The 14116-nt window shown below is 58.7% G+C and overlaps 1 protein-coding gene across 1 annotated transcript in view; it reads right to left on the bottom strand.

The window, feature by feature from the left end:
• Nucleotides 1–14110, bottom strand: part of RXRA (retinoid X receptor alpha) — a 99152-nt gene extending 85042 nt beyond the window's left edge. The window contains exon 1 of the mRNA XM_012808290.1: nucleotides 14077–14110. Coding sequence (XP_012663744.1) covers nucleotides 14077–14104 — 28 coding nt within the window. The 5' untranslated portion in view covers nucleotides 14105–14110. The remainder of the gene's footprint in view (nucleotides 1–14076) is intronic.
• Between the last annotated feature and the right edge of the window lie 6 nt (nucleotides 14111–14116).

Below are 14116 nucleotides of genomic sequence, written 5' to 3'. Positions count from 1 at the left end.
CAGAGATGCACAGGCTCACACACGCACAGACATACATGTAATATACACGCAGAGATGCACAGGCTCACACACGCATGGACATACATATAATATACGCACAGAGATGCACAGGCTCACACACGCACAGACATACATACAATATACGCACAGAGATGCACAGACTCACACACGCATGGACATACATATAATATACGCACAGAGATGCACAGGCCCACACACACACAGACATACATACAATATACGCACAGAGATGCACAGACTCACACATGCACAGACATACATGTAATATACACGCAGAGATGCACAGGCTCACACACGCACAGACATACATGTAATATACACACAAAGATGCACAGACTCACACACGTACAGGCTCATGCACACACAGACACACACATAATCATGCATACATAGGCTTACACATACACTCTTTGAGGGGAACCTGGCCTCACAAGTGAACAGGCCACTCCCTTCACTCCCAGTGGTTCTGGTTCCAAGTGCCTGAGGAAGGGTCTGGGAAGGACAGTGCGGCCCTAAGGGCCAGGCAGGGAAGAAAGAATACAGCCTGGGGCAGCACACCCCCACCCTGGCCCAGCCTTTCAGCCTGCAGGGCCTCTGAGCCAGACCAAGAGCACCAAATGGTCCTCAGAAACAAGGCACACACTGACAGGACCCTGAACCCCTCGGGCCTCCAGGTCCCTGGGCTGGCTCTGGGTAGGTGACTCCACCAGCCCCAGCTGGCATTCAGTCCAGTGCCCAGGTCCTGCTCTGAGTCCCCAGGTCTCCGCTGGCACGACTGCCAAACACCAAGCAAGGAGCCCAGACGGGAGACAGACAACAGTGTGACAACAATTACCTCCTTGTTCTCCCAAAGGCAGCCAAGGAAACCTGGGGGCTTGCAGGAAACTCAGCTGCATGGTGGGGGTGTCAGCAGGGAGGGAGGCACTAGGCAGCCATCTCCAGAGTCCTGGAGGGACCTCTGAGCTCTGGAAGGGACCCCCCAAAACCCCTCTGCTACCCACAGGGCCAGGCAGAGCGATGTCTGGGCTGAGGGGGTGGAGGCACTGGCTGCCCCTCCACTAACAGCTTCACAGCTTATCAGGCACATCCAGGCCGCGTGGACGCCAGGAGCCATCCCCTCCCCGGCCCAGTCAGCTGAGCGTGAGCGTCCCTGCTATCCAGCAAGGGACACACAATAACTGCCCACATGCAGATAAGTCCTGGCAATTGGTTGTAGGCAGAGAAGCCCCCAATACTCAGACTGCCCACCATGGTTATAGCTAGACATTCAGGGACACGCCTCTTCTGAGCACTCAGCTACTGCTGCTGGCGACTTCACCTGTGACCCCGTGTTCCGGGGGACACCAGCCCAGGTTAGAGGGCCCAGGGCGTCACCTGGGCTGGAGGCCCATCAATTAGGAGCCAGAAGTGGCCATGTGTCCTGAAGGCAGGAGGACTCCATCATGCCCTGACACCAGAGGGCCCTTTAAACACTAAGGCATTTTTTTCTCTATAAACCACATACATCCCACATCAGCCCCGGGAAGCCAGGAGGGAAGCCAGGAGTAAGTCGGCAGGGATCAAAGGCCTTCTGGTGGCCATGTCCCATGCACTGCTCCCACCCCCCCACCCCACCCCCCGTCCAGCCTGAGGGAGGCCCACAGAGAACACAGGCAGGCTGGGCAGGGCAACTGTGCTGCAGAGATCATCCTGCGTCGTGGACAGCCACATGTCGGTGCTCACTGCCCTGTCCCCAGGTCCAGTGAGATTCCCCAAGAGCACTGCCTCCAGACCAGTGGGCTGCTAGCTGGCAATCTCAGACACCCATGCCACTCTCAGTGCCCCCTGCTACACAAGGCTGCATCAGAGAGCAGAAACCTTGAGCTGGGGCCGCACCACAGCACAGCCAGGCCACCCCCCTCTTCTTAGGGTAAAGCCGAGGCTCCAACCATGCGGCTTCACGGGCCCAGCACTATGGCTCTGTGTCCAGGGAGCCCTCAGACAGAGGGCACAAGCCTCCCCAGCAGGAACCAGGCCACCTCCATGCAGCCCTGAGCATGGAGAGGCAGGGATAGGTCCCGCCCCCAAGCTGGGCCACCCCAGCACCTCCTCTCCAACCTCCTCTGGCCTCCAGGCTCAGGCCTCTCCCGACTCTGCACACATGCTGCCCACCCAGCCTCCTCCATGGGGGCACACATAGCCTGGGCTCTGTGCATCCCATGTGGCCCCCAAGACCTGCTCTCTACACAGAATCCAGGTGCTCAGGCCAAAGCTCTGGAGGCCTCAAGGGGACCCTAGACACTCCTCGTTGTCACTCCTATTTTAAATCCACCATCCTGACCCTATGGTCACAGCCTCCAGGCAATAGCAGAGCCTTCACTGGGCATGCACAGGACCCTGCCCTCTGACCCCATCCCACCCCCACCCCTCACTCACTGGCCAACACCTTGGGTAGGCAACCGCCCTGGCTGTCAGAGGAGCTCTAGGGGAGCTGCTCACCAGCACCCTCTGCTCAGTGCCACCTACACTCTTGCCCAATGCTGCCATCCCTTTTGCAGCCCCACCTCACATTTCCCTCCCACCCTTCATGAGCCCCAAATCCCCTCGACCACCTGGAGACCTGTTTCCCCCATGAGCCTGGCAGCCCTGGGAAAGCAGGACTATCCGTCATCAGAGCAGCTCTGGGTGGGGGTGGGGCACCCCTTGAGCACTGGTAACACAGCAGCCCTGTATGTCTTCCTGGCACCTTCAGGGCTGGCGGACAGTTAGTGTAGCCAAATGAAACAGGCCCACCTCATCTCTCCTTGGAGTTCAAGGGGTACACTCCTCCCTCGTTCAAGCTGTGGTCAGATGCAATGCTGGAGACATCTCACTACAAGAACACCCAGGGTCTTGGAGCCAGAGCCCATGGCAGAAGGCACACTGGTAGCTTAGACACAGAAACATCAGCCTCAGGGAGCTCTTCCCTGGAAGCCTCATGGCACAGAGCCGAAACACAGGTGTGAGCGCATAGAGACTGGTGTTCCCATGCAAACTCCTGCTCATCCTCCATGACCCAGTTCAGAAGGCCCAGCCCACGCCAGGTTGAACTGATGATGCTTCCTGGGTCCCCTCTGCCTGTAAGTATACCTCCCACACCACACTCACACGATCTCCACCCCAGATGGAGGTCAGCGCTCTCTTATAGATAAGAAAACTAAGGCCCAAACAGGTTTAAACATATCTGGTCCAAGGTTACGCCCTGTCCAGTGGTAGCAGTGGGGTCCCTCCCAGGCCCCAGGCACCACTCTCCTCCCCTTGAAGGCTGAGCCTGGCTCAGCTCTGCTTCCCAGTGGCCAGTGGGAGCCAGATGGGTGTGAACACACAGGTGGACAGTAGGCAGGTGGGAGATTTGCTCTTACCCTCCTGGCTGCCTCAACCCCCCATACAGCCAACAAGTCTCAACTCAGCTCACTGAGCAGGAAGGAGGGGCCAGGTCCACACACAGGCAGGCATGTAGGTCCAGGACCTCCCTCTCTGAGTCTGGGAGACTGAGGCCAGGGAAACCAGGCCCTGACAGCAGCAGCTGCACCTCAAGGGACTGAGCAGGGGTGGGGCACATACCCCTGCAGCCTTGGCCTCAGCCTCTCTGACAGGGCCCCCAGGATTCCAGCCAGCCTGAGGACACCTCAAGGACAGGGTCCTGGTGTCCACTCCCAGAGTCTCCCATCTACTGCCAGCACTAGGCTAGACACACAGCGGGACCCCCCTTCCTGGAAGTTGGACAGCCCCCCAGGAGGAAGACGCTCAAGTGATGGTAACAATTAAAAATCAACTTTGTGGCCAGGCCCGGTGGCTCACGCTTGTAATCCCAGCACTCTGGGAGGCTGAGGCAGGTGGATTGCCTGAGCTCACAGGTTCAAGACCAGCCTGAGCAAGAGTGAGACCCGTCTCTAAAAATAGCCAGGCGCTGTGGTAGGGGCCTGTAGTCCCAGCTACTCAGGAGGCTGAGGCAAGAGGATCACTTGAGCCCAAGAGTTTGAGGTTGCTGTGAGCTGTGACGCCTCTATCCAGGGCAACAAAGGGAAACTCAGTCTCAAAAAAAAAAACCATCAATTTTGTGAGGAGCAAGCTCACCCTCTCACATTTCTGGACCTGGGGGGGGCGCTGAAGGAGAACCAGTTGGAGCATTAATTCATTCGACAAACATTCAAGATGCTTCTGAGGTGCTGGCACTGCAGAATCAGCAGCAAACAAGACCCATGAGCCAACTACCATTGATTGGGGGGTGGGGGGAACCGGCCCCATGCTGAGGAAGCCTCCGGGCAGCAAGAGCTGCGCCCCTCTAGTGCTGCCGGCCCAAAGTCCTGGCCAGAAGCCAGCAGCCCAACAGCCCAGCAGCCACGTACTTCCCACCTCCAGGTCCATCGAACCTCCTTCCTTCCATTTTACAAATGAGGAAACCAAGATAAAGAGGAAGGAAGTAACACACTCCGAGTCACAAAGTTCATGTGGCAGAAAGGGAATGGAACAGGCTGATGCCCGAAGCGTGCCAACACCCTCAGTCCAGAGGTCTAGGAGTCTAGAGACCATTTCCTCCACGCAGCCTCTCGGGGACCTCTCCCTGGATCCCAGACTCAGGGGACAAGGGCTGGTGCCCTTGATCTTGTGCCAAGGGAGACAGAGAAGGGTGGCCACAGACAGCGCTGCCCACCCCAGGCTCACCCGCCACCACCTAGGCCCAGACTGTCCAGGCACCCAGCAACTAAGGCTCCACCTCTCAGCCCTCCTCCTCGACCTTGATCCCAGCAGAAAGTCCAGCAACAGGGGTGGGGTGGGGCGGCTCCACCGCCTCCCATGGACTCTGGTCCTGGTCAGAGCTGTTTTCCTCTCTGCAGGGAGGGACACAGCATGGAGCTGGCAGGCAGCCGTCACTCACCTGGGACACCCAGGCAGACGACGCCCAGAATTGCCCACTGGAAGAAGCAGAGAGAGACCAAGGATGTGGGGCACACAGGCTGGTGGGGAAGGGAACCCCATCCAGAAAGGACATAACAGCCACTCAACCTGGGGAGCTAGAGCCCCAAGTTGGAGGCTCATGTGAACCAGTACAGGCCCCCCTCCAGACCAGGAGCCAGGAAGAAGAGGGGACATCAGGACAGCTAGGGACCACCAGCCACAGCCAGGCCCACTCCCAGCCTTAGCTTCTCACAGGGTTAATTATTCCCAGAACAGCCGGCCACACCCCCCACGTACACAAACCATAACCCTGCCAGCAAGGGGTAGGCTATGGGAGCCTGGCCACACAGTCCAATCCTTCAGAAACCCCTAGAGAGGACCCACACACAGGCCCACCTGGGTAATCTCTCCCATACCCTTGGCTAGGGCCAAATCTTCCTAAAGTGAGTCCACTCATTCTTTCTTCTTTGGTTCCTATCCCACAACCCACCAAATAAACTCCTACTCATCCCTCAAAACCCAACTACAACACCACCTCCTCTGACTCCCCCAGGCAATTTACAGGTGAGGCAAGTGAGGCACAGAGAGGAGAAGGTGCTAGCCCGGGGCCACACAACCCATGACTCAGAGGGAGCACTCACTCATCCCATGGAGTAGCCGACCTCTCTAACATGTTCAGACATGAGAAAGCCAGGGGGAGAGTGAGAGGTACTTGATGAGGCAAGAGAGGCTACAGGGCTGCCTGACTCTAGATAGAGGCCGGGCCTTCATGCTGAGGCAATGGGGAGCCACAGAAGGTCCCAGGCAGGGAAGAGCAGAGCCCAGGGAGAAAAGAGGCCAGCCTGTCCTTTAGCAGTAGCTGGCAACGGGACTGTCCACACTCATCTGTGGCCCCCAAGGACTCTGCTCTGCTACCCTACTCCTATTCCTAAAGGCCACTATTTCCCCCTTACATGCTGCCCACCCTAGAAGTATTTTCACCATAGCACATCCAGCCTAAACCCTGAGCCAGGCCCAGCCGGGGTCACCATATACCCAACTCTGGCTGACAGCCTGCAGCTTCCTATTCTCCAGGGACCCTGGTGCCACCCCAGCCCAATACCTGTCCCCCTCAGCCAGGGGGGCACAAGGCCATTTCCTACAAGCTGGTCCCCAGCTTTGCCCCCCACCCAGATAGCCACCAGCACACCAGAACAAAGCCAACGTGCCAGGACAGGAACACAGAGGCCTCTGACTGCCAAAAGATCCCAGGGAAACTGAGGCCCAAAGAGGGTAAGGGCCCCGCCTAGGACATACAGCAAGCTGGGAGGAAGGCAGCGTCCACCACACAGAGAGCTGACTCCAGGGACAGCTCTGGACACAGACACTGCTGCATTCAGGCTCTCAGCACAGCAGTCACTGATAAAGCTGCCCAAAGCCCAGCCTTGCTTCTGAGGGGCAAACAGCCAGGAAAGTGGGTCCTCTGTACACCAGGCTGGTTTCACTGGAGACCAGCCCCTTGGCTGCGGCCACCATGGATGGTCAGAAGAGATGTCCCACTCCTGAATCAGCGAGTGCTTCCTACAGGGCTGTGTAGGGGGCTGCAGGAGCACCCACACCTCAGGGGTCAGGAGGCCCTGCCCTCAGGACACCTCGGAGACAGGAAACCAGGGGATCCACATCCAAAGTGTGTGCCCAGCAAGCACTGCACTGCCCGCTGACCCCTGAAGCCAGCACAGGCGCGTGCCACCTACAGCCCTCAAGTGTGGGGAAACTGAGCAATGTTAGGCAGAGAGCCAGTAGACCCGACAGCGACAGTGGGATGAACCAGGCAGGAGAAAGAAGGCCTGGGAAGGGCAGAGGGTGGTCTGGTGAAGTGGGGCTTGGATCAGGCAGCTGTGAGAGCCCATGTGCAAAGCAGCTCCAGCCACCTGGGCTGTCACTGCCTGACCTCCACCAGGGGCCAGTTGGACACTTAAGCTAAATTAGTCAATTATGGGATACTTAGATCCTCCCTGGGCTCCCCAGCTCCACTGGTTCTGGGTGGCAGCACCAGGAAGCCTGTTGAATCAGTAACCTCATTACAGCCCTGCGGCTGCACCCGGGGCTGGCTTTGAACTCCAGGGTTTATCCACAATGGCTGGAGAATTTACACACAGCCTGGCCCAGGCCCAACCCACTCTCCCCTCCCCTCAGCGCTGGAGGCTCCAGATTGAGGCTGGCAGTAGCTGCACTGACACCTATCCCACCAGCCCCAGGCCCTGGACACCTCTGGGGATGCTGAAACCTGGCTGGAAAACACTGCTGTTCCAATGGACCGACAGCAGTGCAGTGAGGCCAGGGGCAGGCTCTGGGCCACCCCAGAAGCAAGGTGTCGGGCTAAGGGCTCCCCTTGGCTTCCCCGCCTCAGCAGGCAGAGTCTTGTCGCAGGGGGAGCTCAGAGCCAAAGGCTCAGCAGCAATGACAGACTCAGCAGCGACGCCCCTCAGGTCATCTCACACTGAGGACAGACTCAGCAGGACGCCCCTCCTCACACTGAGGACAGACTCAGCAGCTACGCCCCTCAGGTCATCTCCTCACACTGAGGACAGGCTCAGCAGCTGACGCCCCTCAGGCTATCTCCTCACACTGAGACCCTCAAAGGATCTGCCACCCCCTAAGGATCCCCAATGTCCTGTTCCCCAGCCCCAAAGTCTGGTCTCTACCACACCCTCAGGGTCCCTGCCTTGACCCCTGGAGGCCTGGCTACCCCTCTTCCCCACCAGCAGCCTGCCCCCAACCTCAGTCCTGGGAGGAATGTGAGCTGGTGGGGCTGGGGAAAGACTCGTCTCCATCCCTGTGCTCAGGGGGTCTCTGGGCCAACCCAAACTGCCAAACTAGCCAGGCCTAGCCAGGCCAAGGGTAGATGGCCACTCACAGGGGTCCCAGGCCTGCCTGGGACCAGCGCCAGCCACAGGGAGCCAGAGGGTAGCGCCTCCTCCTCTGGCCCTCACCTCACTACCTCTAGCACCCCCATACACTGTATTGGCGGCCCAATTCCAACTATAAAGACTACCACTCCAAGACACGAAGTCTCCAGGCTCCCAGGACCACCAACCTCCCGCTCCACCCTCCCCAGTCTCACCACCCCACCCTACCCCTGCTATGGGCCTTTGTGCCTAGTCCCTGCCTCTGGGTACTCCGCCACCTATCACAACCCTCCCTCTCCTTCAAAGCCCAGCCCAGAAAGGCTCCAACAGAAACCGTCCTTTTCCATGGGTGTAGAACCAGCCCAGCACCAGCACCAGCACCCAGCAGGCTCTCCCTAAGCCACATGTAGCCCAAGGCCCACCCCCACCCCCCACCCCGCGCAGGCTCGGGACTTTCTCAGGCCACTGTGTGCACTGGCGGAGTGGGGCTCTGTGTGTGTATGTGCATGCACATATGTGATATGCATGTGGTGGAGGCGGGACCACAGAGATAACCGTGCCCCTGCCCTGGGTGCCCAGTATGGCCATCCTCACCCATCTGCTCCCCGAGGCTGCCACACAGCACCTCCCTTGCAGGGTGAGGAGGTGGGTGCCAGGGCATGGGGTCTCCAGGCTGTGCCTCTGGCTGCTCACCTCATTTACAGCTTCCCAGTCGGGTGGGGACTCTCCCAGCCTACGTACCATCAGCCAAGAGTGACCTACAGGGCTCAGACCCCCAGGCCCAGAGAACAGAGCTGACACAGTAAGCCCTTGACCTCTATCAGACCAGAAGCATAGCTCCCAGGGAACCAGGATGCTCACTATGGGACAGGGCCTAGGACAGGTTCTGACCAGGTGGAGCTCAGGGCTAACTCCCCAAAATCAATATCCTGAGAAAAAGCAGAAAGAACCACATGGAGGCACAACAGCAGAGCACAGAGCCCCCTTCATGTGGGGCTCAATTTCCCCATCCATGATGTGGGCTCGTCTCTGTGAAGCCCCCGCTCCCAAGGTCTGAACACAAGGACCTGGTATACAGCGGGCACTCTCTGTACAGGCGACGGTCCTGACAGGTTGGGAGAGATTTAGCATAAAGGGGTAGACAAAACCAGCAGGGACTACAGCACTCCACTGCATACCTGGAGCAGTCTGGCTGGGGAGAGGCCAGCACCCAACAGGGCAGCAGGCAGGGCCAGGCGAGGGTGTGCGCGCGTGCATGTGTCCGAGTGTGAGCATGCACACACTCAGGCCTTGCATGCGAGCCTGTACCCCTCTCCCCGACGAGAGCCTGGCCAATTTTACTTAGCTGCTTTCTGCTCCATTTCACGCCCATTCAGCTGCTGAGCTAGACAATTGCTTTGTAACTCTAGGGTGCAATTTCCCTGTCTGTGAGGCACTGGGGCACAACTGCTCAGAACATCTCGCACCAGGCTCAGGTGGGTGTGCAAAGGCGCAGTCCCTCGCCCCACCCACCTCCTCAGGCCTTTAGGAAGAGTCCCCTTAGCAGGGCCGGTCCCAGGGCAGGCCTCCACCCAGAGGAGGGGCTACTTCACTGTTGGTCCGCACCCTCCCTCCCTCTCTCCCCCAAGCTGCTTCTACACCTGACAGCACCTGCAATCCTTGTGGCCTGGTTTGGGTTCAACACGAGAGATCTGGCCCCACCCTGATCCAAGCAGAAGGCCCAGGGAGGATCAGGCCACAGCCCTCGCCTTCGGAAACAGGGAGACACACCCCACAAATGGAGCTCCTCCAATTCCCAGCCAGTCTGCAACACAGCAGGCTGCCTTCCCCAGCACCCTTGGGAGCCGATGAATGCATCCATTTTATAGATGGACAGCCAAGGCCCAGAGAGATCAAAGGGCAGGCCATACAGGCAAGGCCAAAGGACTTGACCTCAGCATGACCACCAGCCAAGCAACAGGACACAGCCAGGGGGAGCCTCTTCAAGGAAGATGCCAGTCCTGGGATCCCTCTGTCACTATCCCCCACTCCAGGGACAGCTGGGTTAGCTGGGTGTGGATGAGCAGTGACAAAGGGCCAGAAGGAGAAGGAGCAAAGAGAATGATGGAACTGACCTCTGGAAAATGCAAATGCTGCAAGTAGGTGGGTGGAAGAAGGGGAAGGACGGGACGGAGGGGCTCTCTGTCCCCACCCCTCTACAGGTGAAACCCACCTGCCTAATAAGCATCAGGACAGAGGTCCCCCAAAGTGGTCCCCAAATGGACATTAGCCCCACCAGCCACAGTCCAGACTCCCAGGCTCTCAAGGCTACAGGCCCTAGCCCCATTCCTGACCCAGCCAGTGGCCAAATTCCCTTGGAAACAGACCCATTAGTGCAAGGGTTCTCAACCTTCCTAATACCACTACCCTTTAATACAGTTCTTCATGTTGTGGTGACCCCCAACCATAAAATTATTTTTGTTGCTACTTCATAAATGTAATTTTGCTACTGTTATGAATCGTAATGTAAATATCTGATATGCAAGATGTATTTTCATTGTTACAAAGGGGTCATGACCCACAGGTTGAGAACTGCTGAATTAATGGGACACCTCAAGGCCTGGCCACCAAACCAACTGAAACCAACAAACTTCCAGCCCAGCAGAGAAGGGAAGGAGGGACAGGTCTTAGTTTGTGAATCCCCAGCTCTGAACCAGTGTGAGGCTTCTGCTCTGTGTCTGCTGGGACAGCAGAGCCAGGCCTGGGAGGCATCTTCTCCAAAGGACCAGGCCTTCTCCCCACTCAAGGCTCTGGCCCTGAAACTTCAAGCCACGGTAAGACTGGATGCCACCCAAAAAAACGAAACTCCCCAGGCAGCCTCAGCTGGCTCTAGGTAGACATTTAAGACTTTCACCCCACCCCCACACCACCTTATATGCAGCTGAGGTCTATGTTACCCTCTCTCAATGCCAGAGTCCACCCCCCTGTACACGGCCAGCCCCCAGGGACAAAGGGATGCACCCTGATCACTCCATCTTCGCCTGCACGGTAGTTGTCCAACAAACCCTCCAGGCACCCTCTGCCAAGAGAAAGTGACAACCACCAATAGCAATGTCCCCCAGTACCAAAGAAGGTATGGGAGAGTTGACTCTGGGGAAGAGGCCAAGGGACAGAGTCAGAGGGGCCTCAGGATGAAGACCCACCAGTCCTGAAGGAAAGGCACAGCTGAAAGAGCCGCTGGTGGAGCCGGGAATCAGCCCACGGCAGCCACCCCTATGTGATCCGAGCTGCTGGTGCGACTTGACACCCCACCTACCCCAGAGTACTCAGCACCTCCTGCCTGGGGGACCAGCTCAGCCCACCCATGACTGGGCAGAGGGGTTGGGACTGCACGCTTGGGCCAAGGTACAGCAGCCAGCCCTAAGCAAGGATACGGGCCAGAAAAGCCACAGCCATGGTGAGACCAGGCCGTTTTTCTCACCCTGACACTTCCCAGTCAACAAACAAAGCCCCCTCCAGAGTTTACCAAAACTAATGCCCCCACAGTGGGCAGTGCCAGGCTGAGACACGAACTGCCTCGTCAGGCCTGAGCTGGACTCCAAGCCCAGCCTTCTGGGAGTCACGTGACCCTGTTATTTCGGGAGGCCCCGGAATGTGCTCTATTTTGGGTCCCCAGGGCTCTATGTTACCAGAAGCCCCTCACCCGGGCTATAGGGTCATTCAGGTCCCTGAGTATCCCGCAAGGGTGGTCAGCCACTGGCCACCTGCTCTCCTTGCACAAATGGGCCACTAGCAGCAGAGAGGATCTGGTATGGTCTGAGACCTTTGAATTTTGCAGACTCAGTCTGAGTCCCACCAGCTGGGCCTTCTCCACAACAGGCACAGGGCAGACAGTCCCTCATCCCTCCCTGCCTTCACTGGGCAGCTCAGCAGGCTGTGATTAGAAGCCTCCCCAGCCCCAAGCCCAGTGGTAGCGAAATGCTGGGAGGAAGAAGCCCTCTCTGCCCCAGACCCCAAAATTGGTGGGGCAGCTGAGCCTTCACAGCAGCTCCAGGCCTGACCCAGGCGGCTAGCCACCAGGACGAGCCTGGCTCTCCAACACTCACCCCCCAGCAGGGATTAGGCTGTGTTGACAAAAGGGCTTAGGCAAGTAGCCGCTTAAATGGACCTTCAACTGCACTGGACTTCAGAGCAGGTCACAAGCTTAGAAAAAATAAAATGTAATCAGAGCCTAGGACTCTCTGCTCAGCCCCAGGGCGTGGGCTGCCTGGGAGGCCATCGGCCAGTTGGGAGACCAAGAACAGAAAACGCCCAGCCTCCTCATGGTAGGGGAGCATTCATCACAGTTCCTGGGGCAGTGGCCGGGAGTCACAATCTCTCCTTTGCACAGGGATTCCGAGACAGCCACCCTGTGGCCTAGGCACCCTTGTTCCCTGACCCTATGTGGGCTAACTCCCAGGTCTAGCCCTGTTCCTCCAGGGCCATTAGGAACAGAGACTTGTTGCATTCCCAGTACCCAGCAAAAGTGTGGCCAGATAATGCGCTGGGGCATCCTTGTTCCAGAAGGGGTCCTCTGGGCGAGCCCAACTCTGTGCGCAAGCGCGCGTGCGTGTGTGTGTGTGTGTGTGTGTGCGCGCGCGCGCGCGCACGCGTGCAGGTGTAACAAGGCTCCCATGGAGCAAAGAAGACGCCACGGTTCCGCACAGAAGCCCCAGCCAGCCTCACAGTAGGCCTGGCCCTAAGTCACAGACAACTAACTCAGCTTTCTTTTCTCGTCTCACACCAGCACTCCAGGCTGGAGGCTCAAATTCCAAATCCACCAATTGGTAGCCTGGCGGACTGTCAGAGCTCAGCCTCTCCCAGCCAGTTTTTCCATCTGCAAAATGGGGACATGTACCCACCCTGGAGGCTGGAGCTCCACAGCTCATCCAAGGATATCACCCAGGTCTCCACCAAGGTCTCCATCAGAGAAAGGAGAGGACATAGGGAGTGAGTGCATCTTCCAAGATGTGACAGACTTGGAACCCCCACACTTACACCCTGAAGCTGGCTGGCTGGGTGCTCAAACCGTCTCTATCACTCCCACGGGGGCTAACTCTATGCCAGCTCCCCTGGTTGTCCCACTCTCACCAAACATCCCTGCACCCATGCTGGGTTCTGAACACCTCCTAGGGTGGCCAAACTGCACCCCATACTGCAGTGGGGTGGGTAGGGAGGAGGGGCTGTAGTCAGTGGGCTTCACTCACAATCAGCTGTTTTAATTTCCATTCAGCACAGATCCTTCACCCCGCTGACAGCCTGGCTGCCGTCCCGCCACCAAATTAATATCCTTCCTGGAGCACATTTATAAAGTCTTACCCTCCCTGCCTCTCACTGGCTTCCACACCCTAGGGAGGGCACTAGGTGGGGGCCCTTAGTCAGGCCCCCTCCTTCTCCTACAAAGGTCAGGTACTAAAGTTGGCGGGCAGTCTGGGGCTAGCACACTCCTGGCCGGGATAGCAGCCGAAGAAGAGTAAGACTGACCCTCCTTCCTCTGTCCTCCCCTCAAATGTAGAACCAGCCCCAGAGAACACGCAGAGTGCCAAAGTGAGGGGCGAATGGGGCCTTCTGAGGCTTGATGTTCCTGTTCAAGCGGCCCCTAGATGACTCTGCCCAGCCGGGTTCCCCTGCTTTAGGGAAAGAATGGGGTCCCAGTCTGCTCCCTCAGCAGGCACACACCCACCAGCCAGCAGCGGCCTGCTGGAAACGGCAGCCCGACGGGCAGGCTGCGCAGAGTCCACTCGGGCCCCAGCGCGCCGTCGGGTCCTGGGGCCAGAGAGACCGGGAGCCATCGAGCGCAGAAGTTGCTCCTCCTGCTCAGGCCCGGTTCCTGCGCAGCAGGGCTGGAGCTGGGCTCCAGAGCTGCCTGCGGGCGCGCGGAGCACAGGGCCGACGCCAGCGCTGAGGGACCCCTTCATCCCAAGCGAACCTGCCCACCCCAGCTCCACCGCCAGCCCGCTGCCCACTCTCGCGCCCCAGCCGAGTCCAGCCCGGCGCAGGCCAGGGGCCGCCCGCTGCCCTCGCCCCCTCCCCGCCCGCCCGGGCCCAAGGAAAAGTTGCCCCGGGCCGACCCCCAAAAGGGCCGGGCGCCCGAACTCTCCCGAAGGCCGGCGGGGGTGCGGTGTCCGAGGGCGGCCGGGCCGAACGCACCCCTCCACAACCCCCCCGCCCGGGCCCCAGCCCTGGCCACGGCTCTGGCCCCGATCCCCGGCCCGGCCCGGCGAGTACTCACCGAGAGGCAGGAAATGTTTGGTGTCCATGGCTGCCGACGA

The sequence above is a fragment of the Otolemur garnettii genome, unplaced genomic scaffold (assembly GCF_000181295.1).
Source record: "Otolemur garnettii isolate 467f Iridium unplaced genomic scaffold, OtoGar3 scaffold00087, whole genome shotgun sequence".
In the NCBI taxonomy this organism is placed as follows: domain Eukaryota; kingdom Metazoa; phylum Chordata; class Mammalia; order Primates; family Galagidae; genus Otolemur; species Otolemur garnettii.
The sequence above is the reverse complement of the archived record's forward strand: the minus strand, read 5'-3'. Positions and strand labels throughout refer to the sequence as shown.